This window comes from Phacochoerus africanus, chromosome 2 (genome assembly GCF_016906955.1).
Source record: "Phacochoerus africanus isolate WHEZ1 chromosome 2, ROS_Pafr_v1, whole genome shotgun sequence".
Taxonomy (NCBI): Eukaryota; Metazoa; Chordata; class Mammalia; order Artiodactyla; family Suidae; genus Phacochoerus; species Phacochoerus africanus.
Window position 1 is genome coordinate 49,914,307 of NC_062545.1, and position 27,326 is coordinate 49,941,632.

At 40.4% G+C, this 27,326-nt stretch overlaps 1 protein-coding gene across 3 annotated transcripts in view; it reads right to left on the minus strand.

The window, feature by feature from the left end:
- LMBRD1 (LMBR1 domain containing 1) overlaps positions 1–20,557 on the minus strand; it is a 105,088-nt gene extending 84,531 nt beyond the window's left edge. The window contains exons 1-4 of one of the 3 annotated variants that reach the window (XM_047760049.1): positions 20,334–20,349; positions 18,811–18,892; positions 14,186–14,362; positions 4,867–4,927 (exon numbers count right to left, since the gene is read on the minus strand). In XM_047760049.1, the coding sequence (XP_047616005.1) occupies positions 4,867–4,927; positions 14,186–14,212 (88 nt within the window). In that variant the 5' untranslated portion in view covers positions 14,213–14,362; positions 18,811–18,892; positions 20,334–20,349. Of the gene's footprint in view, positions 1–4,866; positions 4,928–14,185; positions 14,363–18,810; positions 18,893–20,333 lie in introns of all 3 variants that reach the window. The other 2 variants (XM_047760040.1, XM_047760030.1) reach the window with 2 other exon arrangements.
- Between the last annotated feature and the right edge of the window lie 6,769 nt (positions 20,558–27,326).

The window sequence follows — 27,326 nt, forward strand, 5'->3', positions numbered from 1 at the left end:
AAATGTTTGTTATTTAAGCCACTGAAGCTATGATGCTTTTCTTACAGCAGTCCAAGCTGACTAAGACAGTACTGAGAAGTGGTCAGATTCTGGATAAATTTTGAAACTCAAACACAAGAGAATATACTGCCATATTTGATGTAAACTGTGAAAAAATAGAGTCAAGGATAATTCCAAGTTTTCTAGCCTGAGCAACTCTTATCCTTCCAGTTGCTCTTCACTGAAACCAAGAAATTTATAGCATATAACAGACTGAGGATCAGTTGTTCTGGAAATGTTAAGTTTGAGATGTTAACCTCTTGGTAAAAACTGTCAAGTGGACTATTGGACACAAGGAGAGGTATGCACAAAGATTTACATCTGAGAGTTTGGCACACAGATGGTTATTTAGAATCAAGCAATGCTATAAAATAACCAAGGGATTAATCGAGATGAGAATAGGCCCAAGGATTAAACTCCAGGGCACATAAACATTTAAAGAGATCAGGAAAAAGAGAAAGAACCAGCAAAGATACTCAAAAGGCACAACAAGCAATGTAAGAAGGAAAAATCAAGATTCTATGTCTTTATCCCCTTGGAGTCTTAAGGAAAGTTTATGATATGTTACAAATTAGCAGCTTGTTTAGAGATTGAATATACAAATAACATGAGATATAAGACCAAGAAAACCCTTTTCCTAATATTTCCACTTGGAAACAAATTCTTAAGGTCACTAAATCTCAAGAAGTCATTATCTAGAGAGTCTCTTGCATAAACCTAACTAAAAGCCACTTAGGAAAGTCCCCCTATGATTAAGAATACATGTTTTTTAAAAGGGAGACAGGAATTCCCATTGTGGCTCAGCAGTAATGAACCTGACTAGTATCCATAAGGACACAAGTTCAAGCTCTGGCCCCATTCAGTGGGATTCCCATGGCATTGCCATGAGCTACATTGCAGGTTGCAGATACGGCTCAGATCTCAAGTTGCTGTATCTGTGGTATAGGCTGGCAGCTGTAGTTCTGATTCGACCCCAATCCTGGGAACTTCCATGTGCTACAAGTGTGGCCCTGAAAAGACAAAAAAAAATTTTTTTAATTAAAAAAAAATAAAAGGGCGAGGGAAACAGGAAATAGGGCACAACTCCAGTTCATCAAAAAGAACTTTACAGACCTGAATCACTAAACAAGTCCCCAAAATATAAGTCTCAGTTTTTCTATCTTGCCTGGAAAAGCAATGAAATGAAAGAATTTAAAGATAAAAATAAATTTGAAACCAAAAATAAACTCAGATAAAAGGCTAAACACATATAGAGATAAAAGATTTCATAAGAGGCTGAAATATGAGATTAAAACAGAACTGAGAGCCAATAAGTCGGACAAGTTTTTTTAAAAGAAAATATCAAAGAAATTTGAAGACACAGATGAAGAAATAAATAAACACATTCAAATGGAGAAAAAGAACGAGTCCTTAATGTTTCTGAGGTGGACTCAACATCCTCAGATGAGGGAGTCCCCTTCTGAGCAGAGGGTCCCCAGATTAACAATTCTATCCTCTCATCCTTCAATGAGCTCCAGGAATGGTATCTCTGTAGGCAGCTTCAGTTAATGAAGACTGGTAATAACTAATCAACAGCTGGGGGTACCCGTGGGTAGAAGCAGGAGGCCTGATTTCTACAAACTTTCCAGAAAAAAAAAAAAAAAAAACCTAAGTTCCACTAGAATAACAGAAGTTCCTTAAAATGTGGTTTCGAGAAGTTCCCGTTATAGCTCAGCAGAAACAAACCCAATCAGCACCCATGAGGATGTGGGTTCGATCCCTGTCCTTCCTCAGTGGGTAAAGGATCCGGCACTGCCATGAGCTATGGTGGGGGTCGTAGACCAGGCTTAGATATGGTGTTGCTATGACTGTGGTGTAGGTCACTGGCTGTAGCTCCAATTCAACCCCTAGCCTGGGAACTTCCATATGCCATGGGTGCAGCCCTTAAAAAAAAAAAAAAAAAATTGGTTTTGAGACATTAGGATTAGTAGAGATCCTTTCAGGGTATTCGCAATGTGAAATTATTCTCATGACAGTGTTAAGATGTTGCTTCCCTTTCCACCAGCAGTTTCTGTACTCTTCACCAATGGGGGCACTTTAATTCAGGAAAGTCCCTTAAGCAGTAATAATTCTCTGAGATGTCCACCCTTGAGTGCACATCTTTTTATATTCTGAGTTTAGGGAAGTACACATATAGCATACCTGTGGGAAGCACTTGTGCTATTTCAGTTGTGAGCTACACTAGGCACTTCCTTTCAAAGAACATCATTTTTACTTGAAAGAACAGCAGATGGAAAAGCAACAATTATCCAGACTTGAGTATCAGGCAGACTTTCTCATAGATAAATAATGAGCCTGTCACTCTGAAGAAAATAAATAACCGTATTTGTTGCCAGTGTAAAAATGTGAGCTCTCCAGAGAAAAATCAGAATTATTGGAAAACTTGAATACAGCACTTTAAACCTTACATCCTTCCAACACATAAACACTTCTCTGATAAGAACACTGGTGATTAACAGAATACCAAAGTAAATCAGAATCTTTCCAGATGTAATCTAGCAGTCCACATTACTTAAAAGGTCTCCAGATGATTTTTGAAGCTGCCCCAGGGGTTCAGTGCTGCTAAGCATCCCCATAGGTAATATCCCCAGAATCATTTATGAAAAAGCAGCTCAATTAGTAGTAAGCAACTCCTGCTGAGGACGTAATATCCACTCCGGGCTTCATCACTCACTAATAAGATCTTTAGTATCTCTAAGTATCAATTACTTCATCTGCAAAATGTAGAAAACGCCTCACAAAATGACATTCATGATATCAAATAAAATGTTGACCGTGAAATCCTTGCCTGGCAATATCCGACAATGAAAATGTGTTGCTATTTAGGAGAAGTTAGATGAACTACAGAATCTCACAGAAGGGAATGGATGAAAACATTTTAGATTCTCCACAGTCTGTGTAGTCCTTAGGATCCAGAAGATGACATCGAATGGGTAGTTAGATAATATCTAGCCTTTCTGGGAAACAAAGCAGGCTTGGGAACAGTAACTACCTCAGAAGCTGTGGGTCCTAAGTTTAAGTAACCAACTGAGTTAAAGTTAAATCAGTCATAGCTAAAATGGATATGACTAACTTTATGACAATAGCCATTAATATTATCAAATTAAACCCTATTTTGATTATTTTCTGGATTCCGTCAAGAAATCGTCTATTCATAATTTGGCTTTCTGAGCAAATTTCTTCCCTAGATCAGGGTCTCAACTATCCTATCCCAAGGTAGTTGTATTTCTCACTACAACTTAAGTTATATGGATAATCAAGCCCTAAATTCCTGAGCCATCTTGTTTATAATGACTAATTTATCCCCCACGCATTTAAGCACTTTTTTTCCTTTTTATTTCTGCATCTGCAGCATATGCAAGTTCCTTGGCTAGGAGTCAAATCAGAGCTTCAGCTGCAGGCCTATGCCACAGCAACACTGGATTTGAGCCACATCTTCAACTTATACCATAGCCCCCAAAGCTTGCAGCAATACCAGATCCTTAACCCACTAAGTGAGCCAGGGATCGAACCAGCATCTCCAGAGAGAAAATGTCAGGTCCTTAACCCACTGAGCCACAATGGGAACTCTAACCCCTCATGCGTTTAAAATGAGATACCCTATCCTTGGGAGGACTAAGAAAAATAATAACAAAAATCACTTCCTATAAGCTTAATTCTCTCCAGGAAACCAACTGGAAAAGCTGCTGAATTAATACTCCAGTGTAGAAGTCTTTGTAACCATGGTAACAATGGATTAATCCAGTAGCCTCTAGGTTCAATGATAAGATATCATTCATACAACTGGACTACACTAAGATAAAAGCTGGCTTATCTTGTCATATGTCATATAAATACACTTTAGTGTTACATGGGAGACAGGCCCCATCAGCCAGAAATGTTTTTGAATAAGTTATTTATATCCTGCCAATAAGTTTGTATTGAAAAAGCAGTATTCTAATAATATTAATATAGCATTTCAAAAGTTTTAACTTAAATAGGTCAAAGTTAAATCATGATATATATTTCACTGGCAATAATAAAGAATATAATAAAATATCACAAAAATATTTCTAAAATCTGTATCAATGGGATAGAATTTCAAAGGTCCTATAGATTTCAGACCAGGAGAAAAGATAAAAGTTAGTGCCAAAGCAGCTAAATTAAAATCCACTGAAACCCTTGAAAAAAAATTATCCCATCAACAGAATCTTCTGTAGATTTTTTGTGTCCTACTGAAATCTTAGTCAACCTCTTGATTCACTGCTGAAAAAAATGACATCTCTTTCCTAACTGAGCACTTAAAAATTTTTTATAAAAGCATGAGTCTTACGTTTACTCAAAGAGAAAATTTTGGAAACATTTAGGTGGTTATTATAAAGCTTCTCTAATCCCACACTAGGGAAGGAAGAGAGAGGGAAAGAGGGAGGGCCCAATCTACCAAGACCCCTAGATTAATGGACTCTATAGAGTATAAGAAAGGCTATGCTGCAAACTCCAAGATTTAAAAAATCTTACAGCAAGTGGGAAATTTGTAACATGTAACACTACCAAATAATGGTAACAAAGGAAGATAGCTGAGATTTAAAGTAATTTCATTGAACCCCCACAAAGAAGCACTGCAAGTGAATCTAAGTGAAGAAAAGGGTATTAGGAAGTTTCAGAATGATGAGGTGAGTTCCACATTACTTATACATGGTATAAAAACAGTCATCTCAAGTCTGATATCAAAACTAAACGTTTACATGTAGCTTTATTCTACATTTTGGTGAGCAACCCAGATAGGAAATGAAATGGAAAGATACTTACTATAGTAACCATATAATACCGTGTCCTCGATCTGTCTGCTGACATTAGCATTAGCCCAGTCCTAGGATAAAAAGGAAACAATAGAAATATTAATGAAGCATCCATTTGCTTAACAGTTATAATTAACTTTGAATATGATTGAGTATCCCTTAAAAATGTATCAATTGTCTCCTACAAGTATGGTCTGTGCCTCAAGAGGTGAGAGACGGGCAAGGAAACTGACAAATTTCAACAGGTAAATGCTGATAAGATGACAACATGTCTGGGAAAACAGAAGCAGGGGGCGACTGTGGGCCCACTGAAGGCCAGAGATGGCTTCCCAAAATGACCCTAAACTGAGACCTGAAAAAAATAGTAGGAAGGAGGGAAGAGAGTAAAGGAGCATTAAAGAGAAAGTCTGAAAAAATTCCAAGAAGCTAAAAATAGATTGCCTAAAGCTTTTGGAAAGGTAAGAGAAAGCAGGTGGAGTGAGGAAGAGGAAGGATATAGGTTTGAGGGACTTGTGAGCCATGCTAAGCATTTTGGCCTCCGTCCTAAGGGCAATGGAAAACAGTGATACATTTTTACGCAGAGTGACAAGTATGATTTGTGTTTTTGAAAGAAGATAGCATAATATAATTTTTTTTGAAAATACCTAAAAAAAAAGAACAGTTAATCTGAAGTCTTTTACATTCATCCCACATGTTTTAAATTAGCAATCTAAACTTAATAATTTAACTTAGAACATTAATTCAAATGAATCTTTTCAAAAAAAAAAAAAAAAGAACCTGAGGTATAAGAGCAAGTCCTCTGGAATATCCTAATCTTATGCACATGAAAAATTAAACCTGGAGAGTTTATGTTACTGGTCATTGCTATTAAGTAGCAAGGCTCAAATTAGTATCCAGGTCAGTTTTGTTCTATCACCACTCTGAGAGCTCAAGTCTGTATCAACATCCCACTACAAGGTCTCTTAAGGAAGAGTACCAACATTTAATTCTAAAATAATTTAGGTTTTTCTTTCTTTCACCTACAAACATCTCTAGCAATGAATATCTATGAATTTCTTAGTGACAGATGCCTAAAAGAACAAAAATGTGGAAAATACAAATTTAGCACTACAAATGCAAACCTTGACACACAGTGCACAATAAAAATAGTATTTTTTCCAATAGCAAAAGACTATTAAAAAAAACTTAATAGGCTAAATTTAAAAATTACATTAACTATATAAAGAAAAAAATTATAGCATATAAAAAAATCCAAATAAATGAAGTCACGTGTTCCCACATGAAAAGACTGCAATGTAAATACCAAATCTCCCCAAATCTATAAAAACAGTATATTGCCAATCAAAATCCCAATAGCAGGTACAGTGTTTTGACATGCTGATTCTAACAGGCATCTGAAAACTATACAAGCAAAAGTGAAGAAATTTTTTTTTTAGGCCCCCATCTGCGGCATATGGAAGTTCCCAGGCTAGGGGTCAAATTGGAGCTGCATCTGCAACCTATGCCACAGCCATAGCCACAGCCACACTGGATCCTCATCCACTGAGTGAGGCCGGGGGTCAAACCAGCATCCTCATGACTTGATGTTGGGTTCTTAACCTGCTGAGCCACAACGGGACTCTGGAGACATTTTTTGGAAAAGACCAACAATGAGGAATTTACCCCACTACTAAACTTTACTAATAAAGCACGAAAATGTATTTGCCACCTACCTAAATGGCAAAACGTAAAACCATCCAATAGTGGCAAATGTGGAGGAAAAGCCATCTACACACAGTATTAGTAAGAAAGACAGTCCATGACATAGACATTTCTTCATTGGAATCTACCCTACAAAGAGTCACGCAAATCAGGGCAGTATGAGTGCACAGGCATGTTTTGAGACAAGTGGTCCCATCCACTGAGTGACCTCAAGGTCTTCTGCTGGGATGTCTGGCAACAAGTTAGCCCAGATGGATCTCCCCTGCCCACCAGGAGGAGGGGTGTCCTCCACCTCAATCACCCAGATGACCAAGGGGCCCAAAGACACTGAAATGTTCCATCGCCCCATGAATAGCCTGTATCCATACCAAGTCCACAGTGTTTATCTACCCAGGGGCCCACTCTTCTGCTTGCCCTGCAGGAAGAGAGAACAAAAGGAGGCAGGGGTGGCTGCTGAAGCACTTCCACTTCAGGAAAACTCACCACTGTGCAGACTCTCAAGCATATAAGAACATGTGTAGTTGCTGACCCTTATCCCTATAAAGTCCAACCTGTACCAAGCAGTGTTGATTGATTTTTCACCCAAGATTCTCTCCCAATAATATTCACGGTAATGTGATTTAAAAACTAAAAAACTGTAAACAACAACAAAATGGAGACAATATTATTGCCTGGGGAGAAATGGTAAAATGTACCACTATTCATTTATAACATGGAATATCATATAGACATTAAAAACAATGAATGCCCTATAAACTGGCCTATGTGGCTATCATCCATGAAGTAATTTTGAGGTGTGTGTGGGGGGGGGGGACAAAACAAGTTGCAACCAATAGTTTTAACAATGAAATCTTTGTCTAGAAAATGATGAAACACTGTACATATACTACAGAAAAAAATGTAAAGAAAATTAAATAGTGCTTACCACATAAGACTGGAAAAGCACTGGGGAGAATTCTAGCCAATGACCAGAAAAATTTTCATCAATGATTCAAGTATCCAAACGAATATATACACAATCAAAGCTTCAGCTCCCCAAAGCTGTGTTTCTTTAGTGGTAGTTTATGCATCAAAACAGAAATTTTAAAAGATTTCTAAAACTTGAAGATTTTTTGAAACAGAGGATAATTACATCTATTCCTACGCAAGCTTCCTATCAATGAGGTCTTAATGTATCCACTGACAATCACTTGAAAGTTCAATTTTAAAACTGAAGACCCAAACCTCAGAAAAAGAGTAAATGTGGAAAGTCTGAAAGTAACCTAATGCTAAAGGTCCACTGAAATTTAGCATCTTTTGCCCTCCAAGGTTCTTTTGTCTAACCAAATCTTATGGCAGTTAGAAAGTATTACTGTTACTATTTTAAATCAAAAATATGTGTAAAGTATACAACATCACTCAACTACTATTTGTGTATTTGGCTTTTATATACTCTGATGTACTCTCAAAAAAGTGCTTAGTTTACGAAATCTTTTTTTCTGCATTCTGAGAAATGTTATGCCCTTGATACATTTTACAAACTACAGCCTCCCCAAGTAGAGACCAAAGGGAACTTCAGAAGACTCAAAGAAACATGAGACAATCTTAAGAATACTAAATAGAGAATATTAAAGAAAATAATTTTGTATTGTTTTGTTTTGTTTGGCCATGCCCACGGCATATGGAAATTTCCAGGCCAGGGATCAAATCCACAGCACAGCAGCGACCTGAGCCACAGCAGTGACAACAGTGACCCTTAACCACCAGGCCACCAGGGAAATCCTAAAAAAGAACATTTTAGAACAAAGGAAAAGAATATAAATTCCATAGAATAAAGATGTAATGGTCTGTGTATATAAAACTCCCTTTCCTATTTTTCAAGATGACTTTTTGAAATACTCAGTCCCACACAAAACTATACTTTGACTCTCCTTAATTTAACCTCACTTTATACCAGTAGTTCTCATTCAGGGGTGATTTAGTCCCCTATGGGCTATCTGGCCATGTTTCGGACACTGCGGAGCTGGGTAGGGGGAGGTCTATATGCTACTGACATCTTGGCATCCAGTGGGTAGAGGCAAGGATGTGGTAAACATCAACAGAGAATTACCCAGCACAAAATGCCAATGGTTGAGAAACACTGACAAGTTCTCTAAAACAATCTGAAATAAAAGACCAGAGCTACTCAGTTTATTCCCAAATCTAAGACCTACCTCCATCTGTACTCAAATGCCAGCTCTTCCTTCTGCCAAGTGCCTGCACGATTTACAGCCAATCCTTTCACTTTGAGGTTCCCGACCCCTCTGCTTTCTCAGGGACACTGCACCTGCAATGATACCCTCACTCCCCTCCCAAAAACCTCACAGATACAAACTCTAGTAGTTTCCACTAAACAAAACACAACCACCACAAAAAAACACACCTCCCTTGACTCCATTTCCCTCTTCCCTGTGGACAGGAAAGTGAGAAAGTAGTGAGGGGGACACTTTCCTGTCCACATCTGACTACCCGTCTACTCCACTGAACTTACACTTCACATTCTTTGGTCACCACTGGCCAAAGCCAATGGTCACTTCTCTACCTCTCTCCCTCCACCGGCAACATCACTCTTCCTGTAACACATTCTCTGCCTGAGCAGCCTCCCTCTTCCACCTCTGAGGTGGTCGCCTCTCCCTTGGGCTAGCCTCCACATAACGCAGCACTGCAATCCATGGTTCAGGCCAGCCCTTCTCTGACCACCCAGTCTCCACAGCTACTGTTCAGTCCACAGTTCTAAATACATTCACATGCTGATGACTTCCAGATACTTCTCTCCACCTGAAGGTTTCCCTGAAGCTTCAGCTCCCTACTGGACATGGCCACTTGAATATATATGACAGGCACTTTGAAGGTAACCTGTCCAAAATACAGCTAGTTCTTCTTTTACATTCCTTCACCTGCCCATGTGCAAACATAGGTCTTATTATTCCCCCAGGTTTCCCTATTTCTCCAAGGTGTACAAAGACCTAGGCATCAGTGCTTCAGATTTCTTTTTCTGTCAACCCCCATATCTAATCCATCAGCAAATCCAAGCAGTTCTACCTCCAAAGTACATACCAATTTTAATCACTTTTCCCCACTAGCAAGCACCAGTCTTACCCAAGTCACTTTTATTTTTTTACCTTCAGTAACTTTCCATTTCAGTTATAAGAAAATCTAAACCCATTAGCATGACCTGAAAGTCATAAAAAACTGGTCCCCACCTTCCTCTCATCTCAGCTCATAACAAAGCCTGACCCCCAACACAACACCTCTCAGCCAAACAGGCCAAGTTCTGCCTGCCTAAGGCTCCTGTACCAGATGCTCCTCAGTAAGGCTCCCTCACTCAGGATGCTTGGCAGCCTGGTCTGCCTCAGCAATCCAGCCTTCCAGTCCTCCCATCTGAATACCTACAACCAAATTGACTCACACATCAATCTGTTCTATACCCTCATAGAATCGAGCACCTCAAAGTGAGCTTGTTTTATTTGTTTGTTTACATGAGTCTGGTCTTACAGAATGTAAGTTCCCTGAGACCAGCGGCCTCATTGGTTGTCATCGTTAATCTCCAGAAATCATTTGTCAGCTATACGTTGCATATTTAAGAAATATTAAGTGAAACAGAGTTCCCGTTGTAGCTCAGAGGTAACTAACCTCACTAGTATCCATGAGGATACAAGTTCGATCCCTGGCCTCGATCAGTGGGTTAAGGATCAACTATTGCCTCGAGTTGTGGTGTAGGTTGTAGATGAGGCTCAGATCCTGAGTTCTGTGGCTGTTGCATAGGCTGGCAGCTGCAGCTCAGATTTGACCCCTAGCCTGGGAACTTCTATATGCTGCAAGTGCGGCCCTAAAAAGCAAAAATAAATAAATAAATATTAAGTGAATGAATATATTAAAATGTAGTGAAGAATACAAAGTTCTAAAATACAATTACTAGTGTTTGACAGTAGCAGTGAGGCAACAGTAGAGAATTCAACCCAGACATCTCACAGTAATAGGCCATAAAGACATTTAATCACTGGCAGTGGGAAGGAAGAGATGGACACTTTAGCTACCAAAATATTAAATGTTCTGATGCCATATCTTAATTACTAATTTTATTTTCATTTCATGCACTGTATAAAATAAAAAAACATTTGTTCACATTAGTGGCCATTTCTAATTTTTTGATTGGTTCACTATGTGTATATCACTATCCAAAGTTATTGGCCAACTATACAAGACACGGTAACAGAACACTTCCAGCTATTCTTTAGGGTTTTTTTTTTAATCTAAAAAGCTAAATTATTTTATAAAAAAACTAGAAACAGATTACCTGGTTAAAATTATTTATAATTCCATGTATTGAAAAAAGGGTCAATGGAAACAATTCAAACATGATTACAATATACCCTTGGCCAAAAGAAGGCAGAGACAGGTGGGAAGGTAAATAAGACAAAATAGAGAAAGTATTGTTGACTCCCTGCCTGGCACCCTTGATTCCTAAGCCAAATGTTAGCTGTCATTGACATCTGGAGCTTTCAAGCAGTTATCATACCTTAAAGCAGGTCTATAACCAGTCATAGGTTCCAATATTTGAGATGGAAATGGAGAAAGACAATACATGTATTCATTTAGGAGCAAGAAATACACATTGTAAAACAGGGATACAAAATAATTCATCATAGACAATAACATTGTCTTATACTGTATATGTTGACTAATAAGGATGGAATAGATTACAGACACTGTGGCATACATTCACCCTAGGATAGCTAAATAGAGAGCTGTGGCATAAAGTCTGAAAAGTAATTCTTAAATACTTTCTCTTGTCTTTCACTAAGCACCTCAAGAGAATTCATTAATAAGTTTTCGAAGAAAATACTCTCTACAGTTTATTGGGAAAGAGTTCTATGAAAGTCTTTTCAGTTCAACTTTGGGTATTATCATAGGCCAGGTCAAGTTGGCTAAAAACAAACAACTAAATAGAAACAACTAAGTAAATGAAAAGTAGGGGGGGGGGGGGGGAAGAGCATACAATTGCTGAATGAATAACCCCTCAATAATTAAAAAAAAAAAGGTTTTTTTAAAGTAAGGGAGGAGTTCCCTGTGGCCTAGTAGTTAGGAATCCAGCATCATCACTGCTGTGGCTTGGGTTCAATCCCTGGCCCAGGAACTTCCGCATGCCACGTGCGCAGCCAAAAAAAAATGTAGGGGAAAAAACATTAACATGGAATTTTCCCCTTCTAATTATCAGTGCCACATTTTGATTTAACATAATATAAGCACATTAACTACTGTTATACATTTTCTTCTCTTATGGAGCATTTAATAAGTTTATAGGAAATACTTCTGTTTCTTCAGGTAGATGAATTCCTAAAGTCTTGTTTAAACAAGTATAATGCAATCTTATTATAAATTAGATGAGACAAAAAAACAAAATATAAAACAAAAAACTAGTACCCAGAAAGTGACTACTAAATTAAGCATAGTTTCAGAACAACTACTAATCTAAAGAGAAGGTTTATAGTTTCATGAAAACACTTACTTTAGAAATTTCAAATGAAAACATAATCCCACAAAATCTAAACAAATCAAGTATTCTAAATTTAAAACTTAAAAAAAAAAAAATCTCCTGCTCAAACAATAATTGTACAAGGGAAAATACTATATCCACTGCATCAGACAGATATAGATACAGGTACTGATCTAGATCCCTATGAGCAGAGCCCTGGAGCCAGACATCAGAGCTTCAAATCCCAGCAATAGCACTCAGAAACCCTACAACCTGAGATGGGTTCCATCAACTCTGAACCTTGGTTTCCTGCCCATAAAAACATGGATAACACTATCTACCCTGTAGGGTTGTTTGGGACATTAACAGCAGTTAGGATACATAAAACATTTAGGACAAGATCTGAAACATAGTAAGAACTCGACAGATGTTAGTTACTATCTCTCTTTACAACATTTGGAACTTACTAAGTGCTCAATTAATACTTGCTAAATGAATGACTGACCAACAGAAAGTAAATGTAGTTTTCACAAAAATCAGAATCTATCCAACCTAACTACAGGGAGTACCCACTGTGGCTCAGCAGGCTGATGTTTTCTCTGTGAGGATTCAGGTTCGATCCCTGGGTTAAGGATCCAGTTTGCCACAAGGTGCGGTGTAGGTTGCAGATGCGATTTGAGTCCAGTGTTGCAGTGGCGTAGGTTGCAGATGAGGTTTGAGTCCAGTTGCTACAGCTCTGATTTGACCCCAAGCCTGGGAACTTTCATATGCAGCAGGTGTAGCTGCAAAAAACAACAACAACAACAACAAAAACAGGCAAATCTAACTACAGAAACATTTTTAAATTATTTAAGCCCAGTTGGTCCAATTCAGGAACTTATTTTGGAACCATGCATTATTCAGATAGTTGAAATAGTATTCAATTCAAATATCTAAGTACATACTACATGTTAAACACTGGCCATACAGAAACAAACAAGACACAGTTCCTGTTTCATAAAAGCTTATATTTGCATAACTGAAAAAGAACTCAGAAATCTTCGGTCCAACACCACTTACTTTAAAAATGAAGAACTTGGAGTTCCGGTCGTGGCGCAGTAGTTAACGAATCCGACTAGGAACCATGAGGTTGCGGGTTCGGTCCCTGCCCTTGCTCAGTGGGTTAAGGATCCGGCGTTGCTGTGAGCTGTGGTGTAGGTTGCAGACGCGGCTCGGATCCCGCGTTGCTGTGGCTCTGGCGCAGGCCAGTGGCTACAGCTCCGATTCGACCCCTAGCCTGGGAACCTCCATATGCCGCGGGAGCGGCCCAAGAAATAGCAACAACAACAACAACAAAAAGACAAAAAGACAAAAAAAAATGAAGAACTTGAAGTTCAGAAAAGTTCATTTTGGCCAATGACACATACTAGATAGTGAAGAGACCAGAACTCAGGTCTGATAATCCACAGACTACGTACGCAAGAGTGACCCAGAATATTCAATATGAGATAGAGATGAGGACCCTACGTCTATCACCAACAAGTGCCCTCCTAAACTATCTACTTACTACATTAATGCAAATCAAGTCAAACAGAATTCAAGGGAGCAATGACAGGCACAAAGATAAAACCCATTATGATTACTCAGTATTGCCTCAGATTAACAAAAGGCATTCTTCGCACTTGAGTGGCTGTTGCATTAATAGTCCTTAGGCCAGTGGAGGGTCTGTTCCAAGTTTGTTGTCACATTCTCAGCCTTATTTCCATTCTCTCTTATTTCCAGAGACATGGATAAAACACAATAAACACTGCACTGTGACACTTAAGCACTTCATTGCCAAGAATATGAAAGGCGAGGCAGTTGCCCGCTGTGGCTCAGCAGAAAGGAACCCAACTGGAATACATGAGGATGCAGGTTCAATCCCTTGCCTCACTCAGCAGGTTGAGAATCTGGTGTCACGATCCTGATCCGAGAGCTGTGGTGCAGGTGGCAGACCCGCACCAGGCATTGCCATGGCTGTGGTGTAGGCTTGCAGCTACAGCTCCGATTCAGCCCCTAGCCTGGGAACTTCCATATGCCACAGATGCGGCCTTAAAAAGCAAAAAATAAATGAGGGGGGGGGGAGGAGAAAATCACAAAATATGATAATAATTACCTTAAATGTACCATTTTGATTTTTCATGTAAGAAACCAAAAATATATCCACTGGGAGAAGTGCTGATGTGATCAGTGCAATCGCCAGAGAAAAAATTGCTGTTATGGTGGAGACAACTTCACTTTCCCGCTGACTTTGATATTTACGAACATATATCCAGCAAAATGCCAAAATAGCCTGAAATAGAACAAAAAGAAATGTTTTGTTACTGCCCTAAGTGAGAACACGTATTCTCTAAAACTAATTTTAGTATGTATTTGGAAGTCTCCAATGGCAAACTATGGCAAGTAAAGATTCTTTCAGATGTATAAGGTCTGCCACCCCTTATAAACTTAAGATTTATAGTTTTTAAAGCTTATTTCATGAATGCCATATAACTTCACTTGGGTGCAAAGACAAACACACACACACACAAAAACAAGCAAAAGTTATCGATAACATTGCTCAGTTACATATTTCCTCATCGAACACAGTGCAACCATTAATGGTCTCACACAATCATTCCAGTTGTAATGAGCTCAGCAGACTTCTTCCTTACAGATCTCTTAACTGAAGATTAACTGGAAGTTGTTCTATTCTATTCTTACTATGGAAGCATTAATATATACCACTAACCAACCAGGTACTCTTAATAGTCAACAACGCCTTTCTAGAAACTAATTGAGTATAGGACTTTACTCTTCAGCTCCTCTGACTTAGGGAGCATCAGAACCCCTTGGATGGCCCTGCTCCCAAAGATTCAGATTCAATAGGTCTGGAGAGGGTCCAGAAAAATCTGCATCTGTAACAAATTCCCAGGTGAGGACGATATTGGCCCAGGAACCACACTTTGAGAATCTCTGCTCTGCTCAATCATAGGGGATTGCAGATAGATACTAAATCGTGATTCTCAACCTTGGCTGTGTTAGAATCACCTGGGTAAAAACTTGACTACCCTTACGCCCTCCCTGCAAATCAGTTCACTCAGAGAGTGAGGCTCCTCCAGGTATCAGCACTTTAAAATGCCTGAGGATTTCAATAAGAGCCAAACTTGAGAACCATTGTTTTAAGTAAGCTCTACAAAAGCTCTGGGACAAAAGCACTGTTTTGTCCTTTCATGCCTTGATTGTTGAATCTGTTGAATCCCAACAGATTCAGCTTTGAGAGTAAGCAGGAAAGGCAGGGCTTCCCTAGAGAAAGAGAACCCAGAATGACTTTCTTGACGAAAGAGAAGCCATTTTGGCCCAAGTCATCTAAACCCAGATGTGATCTAAACCCAGTGATAGTACAAGTCCTACAAGGAACTACCTAATTAAAGATCTTAAAGGAAAAAAAACACTGTTATTGGCAAGAGAAGTAACAACACTAAAGATAAGAAATCAGTGGTAAACGCCCGATTCTGTTTCAAGGGTAAAGATTAGCCTGAAGCTCTTTCTGGGGCTGTTCAGCATAATTTAAACCCCCCTCAAGCACTAGGTCAACAGGAACAAGGGATGATGATGTTGATCTTTTCTGACACTCGACTTCAGCCAACTAAAGCATGGACTCCACTGACCTTTGCCCCAATCTTAAATTAGAATTCTCCTCTGCTCAAGCCCCTTCATGAATATGCATAATACCTTTAGCTTACAAGTTCCCTAATCTTGTTGCTGAGGAGACACTAATTTAGGAAGATCCCCAGAGTTCTCCTTGCTTGCCTCAAGAAATCTTCTCTTCTCCCAATCTTTGGCTCGGTTGTATATTTTTGACTCCACACCCACCAAGAGGTGAATCCTCTTTTTTGGGATTCTGGGTATCCTAGTTCAGGAGCCAGAAGTGAAGTGAGAACATCACCTAACTAGTTCCAGTTTCCAATTTCTACCACAATCAAGACAGAATAGTTCCAACATGGTAGAAAAATCCCCTATGCCCTTCCATATTTAACCTCTCTCTCCAGCCCTTGACAACCACTATCTGTTATCTGTTCCCATAACTTCTGCTTTTTCTAGAATGTCATGATGTACTTATACGTCTTCTGGATCTGGCTTCTTTCACTCAGCATGATGCATTTGAAATCCATCCAAGTTGTTGCATGTAATTCCTTCACATTACTAACATTTCAGCTGGTGTCAGAACAGCAAGAAAAAGTAAAGTGAAAAGGGAATGTGTACTTTGGAACCTGGATGCTGAAGAAGAGAGAAAAAGGAAGGAAGGAAGGAAAGGATGAAAAAAGGAAGGACGGAAGGAAAGAAAGAAGGAAAGCAAGTAGGCTGGCCTACCTAGGTTCAAATTTGGGCTTAACTATTTACTAATTTCTTTTCGTTTGGGAAAATTATTTTTCATTGAATATTATTTTAATATTCAATGAGTCTGCTTCTAAATGATCTCATAAATATTTAAAATATTTCTCAAGTTATATTGGCGTTAACTGGAAGACAAGCCTTTTCTTTCTATTCTTAGCAGTACCTGACACAAAGTCCTCAATAAATTTATTGTTGGACTTCCAGATCTGAACTTTTACAAAGTTCAAGGTGATGGGTATTACTGCAAAGAAGGAGTCTATCAATAAAAGCAGGCATTCAGGTAAAAGACAACCTAAGCAAAATAGTTAGGCCAGAGCTTCCCAAACTTTCTGGTCTCAGTTTTAAAACAGAACCCCAAAGAGCTTTTTGTTTATGTGGGTTATATCTATCAGTAGTTACTATATTATAAATCAAATGTTCTCATCTAGAAGATAGGTATAAAATACTTCTTTCATAGCAGGTTATAAGAATTAAGTGACATGTAAAGAATTTAGCACAGTGCCAGGTCATAGTAATTGCTAAACAAACAGTAATTATTGTTAAACGTCATATGAAATAACATCATAGAGGATTTCATTAAATAAACTAATATATAATTTTGCTAACAATTATAAGGAATGGTTTAGAGCTGTCCCCAACCCTTCTCAAGAGATTCTGATTTAACTGGTCTAGGCATCAGGACTTTTAACACTCCCTGGGTGGCTTTAATGAAGCATCAAGGTGGACAACCACTGGGGAAGAGGCAGGAATAAGAACAGATGAACATTTGTTAAACTAAACCAGCACACGTAAGGCCTGGGATATTGTGAAACTGCAGATTCTGAATCTGTAGGGCTGGGGTCTTATATTTTGTATTTCTAACAAGTACCCAGATGATCCCTTCACCTTGAGTAAGAAGAGCAAAACTTATAGAAATGGGGAGCCCATCTTGCATAGTAACAGGAAATGCAGTAAACATTAACTTTATTAAACTTCAACCCTTGAGTCTTTCAATACTCCATGGGGGAAAATGTGAAGTATGCACCCAAGTTGCGATGGCTGTCTCCAGGGAAAGTACATCAATAATTATGAGTTGAAAGCCAAACCAGGCACTATTTCCAAGAAACATTTTCACTTGAAAGCACAAGTGACTAAATATGGTTATTCAGAGTTGGATATTTGGCAGATTTTGTCTAAATGAACAAAGGGAGCCTGTCACTTCAAGAAAAACAATTGACAGTATTTGTTGCCAATGATAAAAATTCAAGCTCTCAAATGAAAATCAGGATTTTTGGAAAATCTTTATCCAGGACAATGAGCTTGACAATTTCTTAATACTTATTTCCAATACATTTCCTCTGACAAGATCGGTGGTGATACTGATGAATATGGTTTTTTGATACTATGTAATGAAACGTTCCCCTATTTGGAAGATCTGTATATAATTCAGTGACCCAGTATTTTCTAAATGACCAAATGTATCATGCTATCAAATCATGCATGGGGAAAGACCCATTCAAAATGCAAAATGGACCAAGGGATTTTAATGCAACAGAATGAAAAATTTACTGACAGGGTTTCAGATTCCATATTTCTACTAACATTTAAGGAGCTTCTACTTACTGAGTTTTGGTATAGTGTTACAGAATAATATCCACAATTATCTAAAAAATACTCTGCTTCCAACCACAAGACACTCACACTTCATCTACTTCAACCAAAACAACATCTCAAAAGGCTGACTGCAGGAGCAGACATGGGAATCCAGCTCTTCTAATAATCCAGGAATTAAAGAGATTTGTAGAAAATTAAACAACGGCCCCATTACTAATTTTTTTCTACTCCAACATCTAGTTTCAAACTCTTAATTCCCTTCTCATCTTATTTTGTTCCTGATGAAGGCAATCATCAACTTAAATGCCTTCCCCTTTTCACCTATCCAAAGTTTTCCTTAATTCCACTTTCTTCCAATATTATTCTCTTATACCCTATTTAATTCATAAAATCCTACTTTGGTTTTCAATACTTAAAACACATTTCAGGAATTTTTGTTTTCCCACCTATCTTCTGGCCCTATCAAATAAGCAACATTTCGTTTTGTTTGCATCCTCCTACAATTTACAGCACAAGTGCTATAGCTTAAATGTTTATTAACTGATAACTGCCAAGATATTCCACTTAGGCTTTGATACAAGTTACATGCTCCTTTTTTTTCCTCTAAACTGTCTTAGAGGAACTTTCCTTCTAAGTTCTTCTGGCTGGCCTAAGAATTAAATTGACATGATATAGATTAACAGGAGAAAATCAAACAAAAGCTTAGAAACATGCATATATCAGAGACCCAAGAAAACTTGAATAACTGGCCAAAATGGCCAAAGCCCTCACCTCAAACACCACCTTCAGCTATAGACACACGAGGATGCTGGGGTTAAAGATCTGGAACTTCAACACTGAGGAAGGCAATTCACTTGCAGATACAAAAGCAAAAGTTTGGTAAACAAATGTTTGCAGGGCCAGGCAAAGACAATGGGCCACTGAGTGGACTCCTGAACTCTAGGCCCAACGGCATATCCTCCACCACAACCACACCCAGCCCACAGTCTTTGCTGATATCTCTGGTGATAGCTCTATTTTGGGAACAGGACTCTTCTAAATTCCTTAAGCAGCTAAGAGGTAAAAACGAAGTCTTCCTGAGTCTTCTGCTTCTTAAAAATAAGCCTAAATAAGTCCTTATTAAACCATAGTTATACTTTGGGGTGCCCAAACTCTGCTCTCCTACAAAGTCAACTGAGTATGATGGCCTTAAAGCCCCGTGAGCTCTCAAGGTACAGGACTGGACGGGCTTTGGAGACTACAGTCAACCTTCACGGCTTCCATTTTCTCCAAGCAGAGTAAAGCATGTTCCAGAGTAAGGGCAGTATTGTTTTATGGGTGAGTTTTAAGGGCAACAAGAGAAATCTTCTCAAGTTTTCACGCTTTGAATGGGGGAGGGAGGGTTTCTGCTGCAACGTCTGCTAGAAAAAAATACTGCATAGGTTGCAAACACGGTAGTAGAATCTACAAAGTAAAGTAAAATCGGAGAAGTCTTGAATTCAAAAGAAGTAAACAATTTTTAGGTTTGATTTTGTTTTCGTAATGCAAAGTGGTAAAATATTCTGGGACACTGAGGAGGGCTGAAGACCACGAGGGAAGTGTGAGAATTCGGAGAGGTACGAACAGAAAAGAAACTGAACTCCCAAATAAAAGGATTTTAATACGGGTTAGGGGAGTAAAAGCTAGGCCATTTGGCCCGTTAGGTCCACGTTTTGTTTAGTGCCTAAACAGGAGTCAGGTGGCCAGAAAAGGCAGCACCTGAGGTCAGACAGGCGGTCGTACACACCCTGACAGTGGCAGTGAAGAGGGCCACAGGTCTACTCTGTGCAGGCTTCTCGCCCATCAGAGAATGGGAAAGAACGAGAAACCCAGGAGTGGAACGAACGCCCACGTCATCAAGGCAGGACAACACAATGGGGAGAGAAGGCTGGAGACTCGACCCCCGGCAGGTGTCAACACTTAGGCGCAGGTGGCCAGCACAGCGCTCACGGGATGCGCACAGCCAAGCGCTCCTGGCTCCTGCGGCCCCCCCTCACCCATCCTCCTCACCCACCCGCCTCAGTGCCCAGCTTCCCTCGGCCCCGCACTCAGCCAGGTCTGCAGCCAGCTTGTTCGGGAACACCTTCCCCAGAAGCTACAGGCGGGCGCGCGCTCTCTCCACCCGCCCCACTGCCCCGGCCCTGTCCCCGCCCAGGGCCCAGCAGGAGCTGGAGGGGCGGGGCGACAAGGATCCCGACCAGGAGGCCAGCGGCGGAGCCGCCTCTTTCCTCCTGCCCCCAGCCCAGGCCCAGAGAAACGCCAAGCGCCTCCCCTACCAGGAGCAGGAGGCCGAAGATGCACCAGCCGATCACTAGCTCGGCAGACGCCGCGCCCGCCGCCGCTGCTGCCGCCATCTTCGCTTCCGGCCGAGGAGGCCTGAGCGAAGGGGCGGAGAGGGAGTGAGCGCACAGACGCGGCGCCCGCGCACCCTAAAGGTTATAGGGGCGGAGGGGCGGAGCTCCTGTTGCCAAGGAGACCAGGCCCGCGAGCGGCCCCTGGCGACCGGCGTCCCAGAGAGGGGCACTTCCGGGACGCCATGACGTCATCGCGCTGCCGGCTCGCAGGGCGGCGCTATGAAGAGGCGTGGCCTCACAGCAACCCCGCTGCACCTCTGGTCAAAGCTCTGGGACTGGCAAAGTTGGGGAGTACGGAGCGCTGTGGAAAGGGTGTGTCGGGATTGGCCTATTACCATTGTAAAGAATGAGGTCTCTAGTGTCCAAAGAAGAATGAGCGCTTGATTTGCAGAAGTTCTGCCCAGGTTTCAAGAATGGCTGACTTTCAAGGAAAAGTTTCCCGATTGCCCAACTGATTTCGTACTTTGCCAGAACTGGGCCCAGCCGGAGTAGCTGTTGGGCTGGATGTTGTGTTATCGTGTGATGTTATGGCTTTTCTGTTTATATCTCTGCATGCTTGTAATTTTCCAAGATGATCTTATACCCTAAAGGTATCTGAATTTGCATACATATCATAATGAAATCTCAGCTTCCCCCATAATGTTCCCAGTAAACAAAATACTGCCAAAAGCCCACAGTGAGGCAGAGGGAAGTGGTCCCGGGATGTCTTGCCTGGGTCCATTGGCGTGTGGGCACATTTTTAACCGCTGAATTAAGTAAACATAACTTGTAACCCAAACATAACTTTATGGATGAATCCCACCATCTCTTTACAATGTATTAATGTGGTGATGTTATCTCCCACCTAGAACCTCTTTCAGATTGAAATCCCACTGAAGAGAAGAAGTGGGGTGATCTCCCTGCCTGGACAAAATGAGAAGGGGGAAAAAAAAATAGAGATGATGCAGTGTACCATCAAAGATGGCTTCCTGCCCTCTGACCGTGGGAATATTTGAGCAAGACTCTTTTCTCTTCTGGGCCACTCACTTCTCTAGATACCTCTCTCATATAGTTTGCTCAAAGTTGATAGAGACATCTCTCTTCGAAGCGGCCACTTAGAATTCCCTAACTAGCTGCAGGATGCACTGTTGTCCCCGCCCCCTTTCCCCACATAACCCAAATCCCTGATACACAACATTATCACACATGCCTTGCACCAGTAACCTTTGACCACTGGCCATTCCCAATGTAGCTGCATTCTCCAACTTCTACCATTAAAGCAATTGGCCCTTCTTAGATATCTCGGAGGAAGTCAGCTTATACTCCACAGTTGGCTGAAGTTCTCCCAGGCCTGAGTTGGATACCAGCCCTCTCTCAGATTCAAAGCCATATTTCAGATTTTCCAAGTAGCTCCTTAGAGGCTTCCCTTACTAAGTTAAGAAATGGATGGTAACATCGCATCCCGACCTTCTATACACATATCACTTCTTTGTGTTAAAGGTGGAAATTCATAAACCAGCACCAAATCTCATTAAAAAAAAAATCTCTTCAATTTCTGTTCTCTAACTCCAGTCCATTTATTAATATTTTATTTGGCTGAAGGACCCAAGAATTTAGAATAAATTTCTCTTACATCCCATTTTTTTTTTCTTTCTCTTTTTACAGCCACACCTGTGCCATACTGAAGTTCCTGGGCCAGGGGTCCTATAGGTCTGCTGGGACCTACGCCACAGCTTATAGCAACATCAGATCCTTAACCTACTGAGCCAGGCCAGGGATTGAACCCACATCCCCTCAGAGACAACTTTAGGGTCCTTAACCTGCTGAGCCTTTTAAGCTCTGCATGTAAAAGAGAATTTATGGTTAGGATGGAGACAAAGAATTAAAGGTCATAATCTTCCCACCACTTTAAATTTTACGTAATAAAATTGATGCTTTTTTCAAGACTGGAATGAACCTTTTTGCAGACTAACTGTTGGGGTAGTATTGGAAAGTTAATTGATTTTTCAATTTGGAAAAGCCTTATAAACTTCTGTTGCTGATAAGAATGACTAGTTACATACAAGGACGGTAATGGTTTGAATCAGGAAAATTGGGAGAGAGGTCAAAAGAGAAAGTGAGGCACCTGAGCAGATAGAAATGTGCACATCAACACGTCTCCCATTCTTTCACGTGATCCAGATGTACTATCCAGACCAGCAAGAACTGAACACACTGTCCTGAATGACGTTGTTAAATCTAGGAAGGCTTCCATTACTCTGGTTTAAAGACCAGAGTTCTTTAAAAATAATATATCACCTTTATTGGTTGTTTACGATTTAAAAAGGAATACATGCTCATTAATAACATTTCCAAAACATGGATAATTTAGAAACTGAAACTCCTAATAAATGATGAATGCAATCTTCCTCACCCCTGGATACTTGCCTTTAAGAAGGAACTGCTTTCTCTCATCATTTGAGGAGGGGAGATACAGAGAACTGTCCAGTAATCAATTTTATAATCCAAAAATTATCTTTTAAAAGGTAAATCATACCATGTCAATAATCTGTCAAAAACATTGCAGTCTTTTCTTTTCTTTTTCTTTTTTCTTTTTTTGGGCAGAACCCACAGCATACAGAAGTTCCCAGGTCAGGGATCAAACTCAAGCAGTGACTTGAGCCACTGCAGTGATAATTCAAGGCTTTTTGTGTGCACATTCTATTGTATTGCATAAGGATGTAAAAACCCAATAGACAGTCCCTTCCTGCTCCCCTAACGCTGTAGATTAAATATTTGAATATGTACACCCCTCCCCCAAATTCATATATTAAATTCTAAAGCCCAAGGTGATGGTATTGGGAGATGGGGCCTGTGGGAGATGCTTAAGTCATGAGGGCAGAGCTCTCAGGATTGGTTAGTGCACAACTTGGAGAGCTCTTTAGCCCCTTCGCTATGTGAAGTGAGAGAGAAGACAGCCCTAGCCAGACACTGAATCTGTCAGCACTTTTCATCTTGGACTTCCAGCCTCCAGAACTGTGGGAAAAAATGTCTACTAGACAAAAAAAAAAAAAAAAAAAAAAAAAAAAAGGGAGTTCCCGTCGTGGCGCAGTGGTTAACGAATCCCACTAGGAACCATGAGGTGGCGGGTTCGGTCCCTGCCCTTGCTCAGTGGGTTAAGGATCCGGCGTTGCCGTGAGCTGTGGTGTAGGTTGCAGACGCGGCTCGGATCCCACGTTGCTGTGGCTCTGGCGTAGGCCGGTGGCTACAGCTCTGATTCGACCCCTAGCCTGGGAACCTCCATATGCCGCGGGAGCGGCCCAAGAAATAGCAACAACAACAACAACAAAAAGACAAAAAAAAAATGTCTACTGTCTCCAAGCTACCCAGTTGATGTTATTTTTGTTGCAGTAGCCCAAATGGACCAAGACACCTGGAGTTACTGTAGAAGCCCTTGCCCTACCCCCACGCCCCACCCCCACTCAACATCTCTTGGAAAGGTACCAGGATTTAAGCTCAAAGATAGAGCCATGTATAGCCCATCACTCCTATCAAAGCCTAGACCCCCTTGATATTAAGAAAGCAAGACGCCTTTGCAGGAAGGCAATGTGTGTAAGGAAGCAACTATCCTCCATTTCTCTCTCTTGCAGGGTTTTATTTGGGGAGGGGGTAGGAGGCGCACCCGTGGCACATGGAAGTTCTGGGCCAGGAATCCAACACGAGCCACAGCTGCAACCCTAGCTGCTGCAGTGAAAATGCCAGCTCCTTAACCTGCCAATCCACTGGGGAACTCCATCTCAGCTTTTGAATAGTCTTTCCTCAAAGCCAATTGCAGGGGGATACACAAGAGAATTATCCATAAGGTTGGAGGGCATGACATGAATTTTGGGAGAGGCCCAGCATGGCTGCAATTTCAGAGGGTAGACAATTACAGAGGTGTGCAGTGCTGAGCTGGCCTAAAGGTCTTGATGAGGAGTTTCTTGGTTCAGAAGGGGTGTGGATTAGCTTCTTCCCATTCCCTCTATTCCCCCCTCCCCCCACATATACACACTAGCTCATTAAACTCACCCTGAAGACTTTGGTGGAACCACCCTTTCCATGTGCTTATTCCTGTGGAGGGCTAAGGAGAGATGCAACAACTTTTATTGGGAGAGGCCTGCTAGAGAATTCTCTTGGCCTGGACCAGGAACATGTGGCTAGCAGGACAGAGTGGCCCAAGCGGGAAACCAAACCAGATAGGGATGACCTATTCCTGTCAAGAAAGGTGATCTTGACACCAAAAGCAAAGAACAAGAGAGGAAAACTACCATGAACAGAGATGCCAAAACTCTCAACGAAAGAGTCTGTGAAGCAAACACAATCACTCCTCTTAGGCCATCCTGATGGCACTGAGGAAGCTCCCCTCAGTGAGCAGGGGGTTGGAGGGTGGGTGTGGGAAAGAGGAGGTATAAGAATGGTTTCTCATTTTCTTTATAAGGTGCTTTTGGAAACCCAAATTTAGGGTTATGATCAAGTGACAGGTTCTGTAAGATAAAATTTATAAAAATAATCTTATATAGAAATTGGTAGAAAGAAAAAAAAAAGATGGACAGTTTAGGAGTTCCCATCATGGCTGAGTGGTTAACGAATCTGACTAGGAACCCTGAAGTTGCAGGTTCGATCCCTGGCCTTGCTCAGTGGGTTAAGGATCTGGCGTTGCCGTGAGCTGTGGTGTAGGTCACAGACACGGCTTGGATCCCGAGTTGCTGTGGCTCTGGTGTAGGCCAGCGGCTACAGCTCCTATTTGACCCCTAGCCTGGGAACTTCCATATGCCACAGGAGCAGCCCAAGAAATGGCAAAAAGACAAAAAAAAAAAAAAAAATTGGCAGTTTAAGAGGAAAGAACAGGCTGGAAGAAAAACTTAAACCAATAGGTCATAAAGAAAGGAAATAGGATATAAAGGCCGACTTAGGCCTAAAACTGGAGAGTAGGAGGGTAGATGAGTTGGAAATATGTAAGGGGCTGTTGGGGGGGAGGCGGTGCAGTCATCGATTTATAAGAGCCCCATTGCAATGACTGCAGAGATTAGGCCCATAAAAGAGAGTCCACCAAACTGCCTAATGGTAACTGGACAAGTTGATGTGGCTTGCACCCTGAAATTACATTTAGACTACAGTGAAATCTAGTTATGCACCCAAATTAACTGTGTGTTATTATACTACTGGATTTAACATGTTGTGTTTAAAAAACAGCTGATTTTGGTGTTCCTGTTGTGGCTCAGTGGAAACAAATCCGACTAGGAACAATGAGGTTTCGGTTTCAATCCCTAGCCTTGCTCAGTGGGTTAAGGATCCGGCGTTGCCATGAGCTGTGGTGTAGGTTGCAGACACGGCTTGGATCCTGCGTTGCTGTGGCTGTGGCAGAGGCTGGCAGCTGTAGCTCCGATTCGACCCCTGGCCTGGGAACCTCCATATGCCGTGGGTGCAGCCCTAGAAAGCAAAAAACAAAGCAAAGCAAAACAAACAAAAAAACACAGCTGATTTTTATACATCATTTTTAAAAATTTTGTTACTTTGTGGGAAATTTAAGATATCAGACTGTCCTTCCAAATAAGACACTTGAAAATCCTCAGAATTTATCTTTCTGTCATTTTGTCTGTGCTTCTCTTGCTAACCGATAATCCTCCTTCTGATTGACAAGTTCTCCTTTAGCTACTTTAATACCTTCAGTCAGGTTACAGTTAAGCCTTCCTGGCCTCAGATCCTAGTGACTTTGCATGTCTGTGTCTGTCCTGATCCATTATGTGTTGATTTAGAATTTATTTCACTGTTGCGCTCCCTGTTCTGTCTAAACTTAATCTTCTGTCGAAAGGATTTGACAACGATTCAAAGTGAACATAACCGTGGGCTTGAGGAAGTTTGAGCAAGACTTTTCCTCCCAACACTGTACTATCTCCCCCCCACCCTATTCTTCCACTTGTGTGAATTGGTCATCACAACCCTAAGGAAGTTCTTTTCTTTGTGAAAGAGCTTACAATGTGTTTATAAAGCAGTTGGCACATATGGTTGAGAAGCCCATTTGGTTCTGCAGGAACATTTGCTCATTTGTATATAACACAGTGGGGAGCCAGAGGTTCTCACACAAGAGCCAATCCATGAAAAATTAAATATCTGTGTTCTCACAGGTTTTTTTTTTTTTCCATTTAAAATCAAAATAGCTTTTTTTTTTTTTTTGGAGCCCTAAAGTGTAAGGCATATTAAAAAATGTAGTTTACCTGCTTCTTTGTATAGAAAACTGCCCAAAAGAAAATGACACCGTGAAATGTTAATATCTCAGTGTTTTTAATTTGTGGACACAGAGGCAACTTTCCAATTTTTCATCCTAAAATTAGATTGCACACAGTATCATAATGTGAATTGTGAAATTTGCAATTCTGTATTTCTACAATCATAAACTCTTAATGGATACAGTTTATATACTTCTAATGGAACAAACATTCCCACATGAACTGGTAATACATGTTCCTTTTCTTCTTAAGATTTTTCTTCTGGCTATGCAAGAAATGATTTACCCATAGACTAGACATATTAAAATATCACTTAAAACCTTCATGTGTTTTTCATTGTGTCAACTCCTGAACCTGATGTTTATGTACATTAAGGTATAAAAAATAAATTTGGTGATACAACTTAAATACAGAAGAATGTCAGTCAGTTTATAATATTAGTAGAAATTACAATAAAAACTGATTTTCAATTTATGATATTTTAAAATGATCCACAGCACTCTCAATATTTTTAACAGAGGACGAATTTTTTTTTTTCATTAGCAGCATATGTTACCTTTTTTTAACAATAGGTTTTCTCTCCTGACTCCAAAATCTATTCTTTTTTATTATGAGGTTTCATTTGCCTCATATCTGGGCAGAGTTTCTCAGAATATATTTGCAATCAAAGTGTAATTTTTGGTGTTCAATT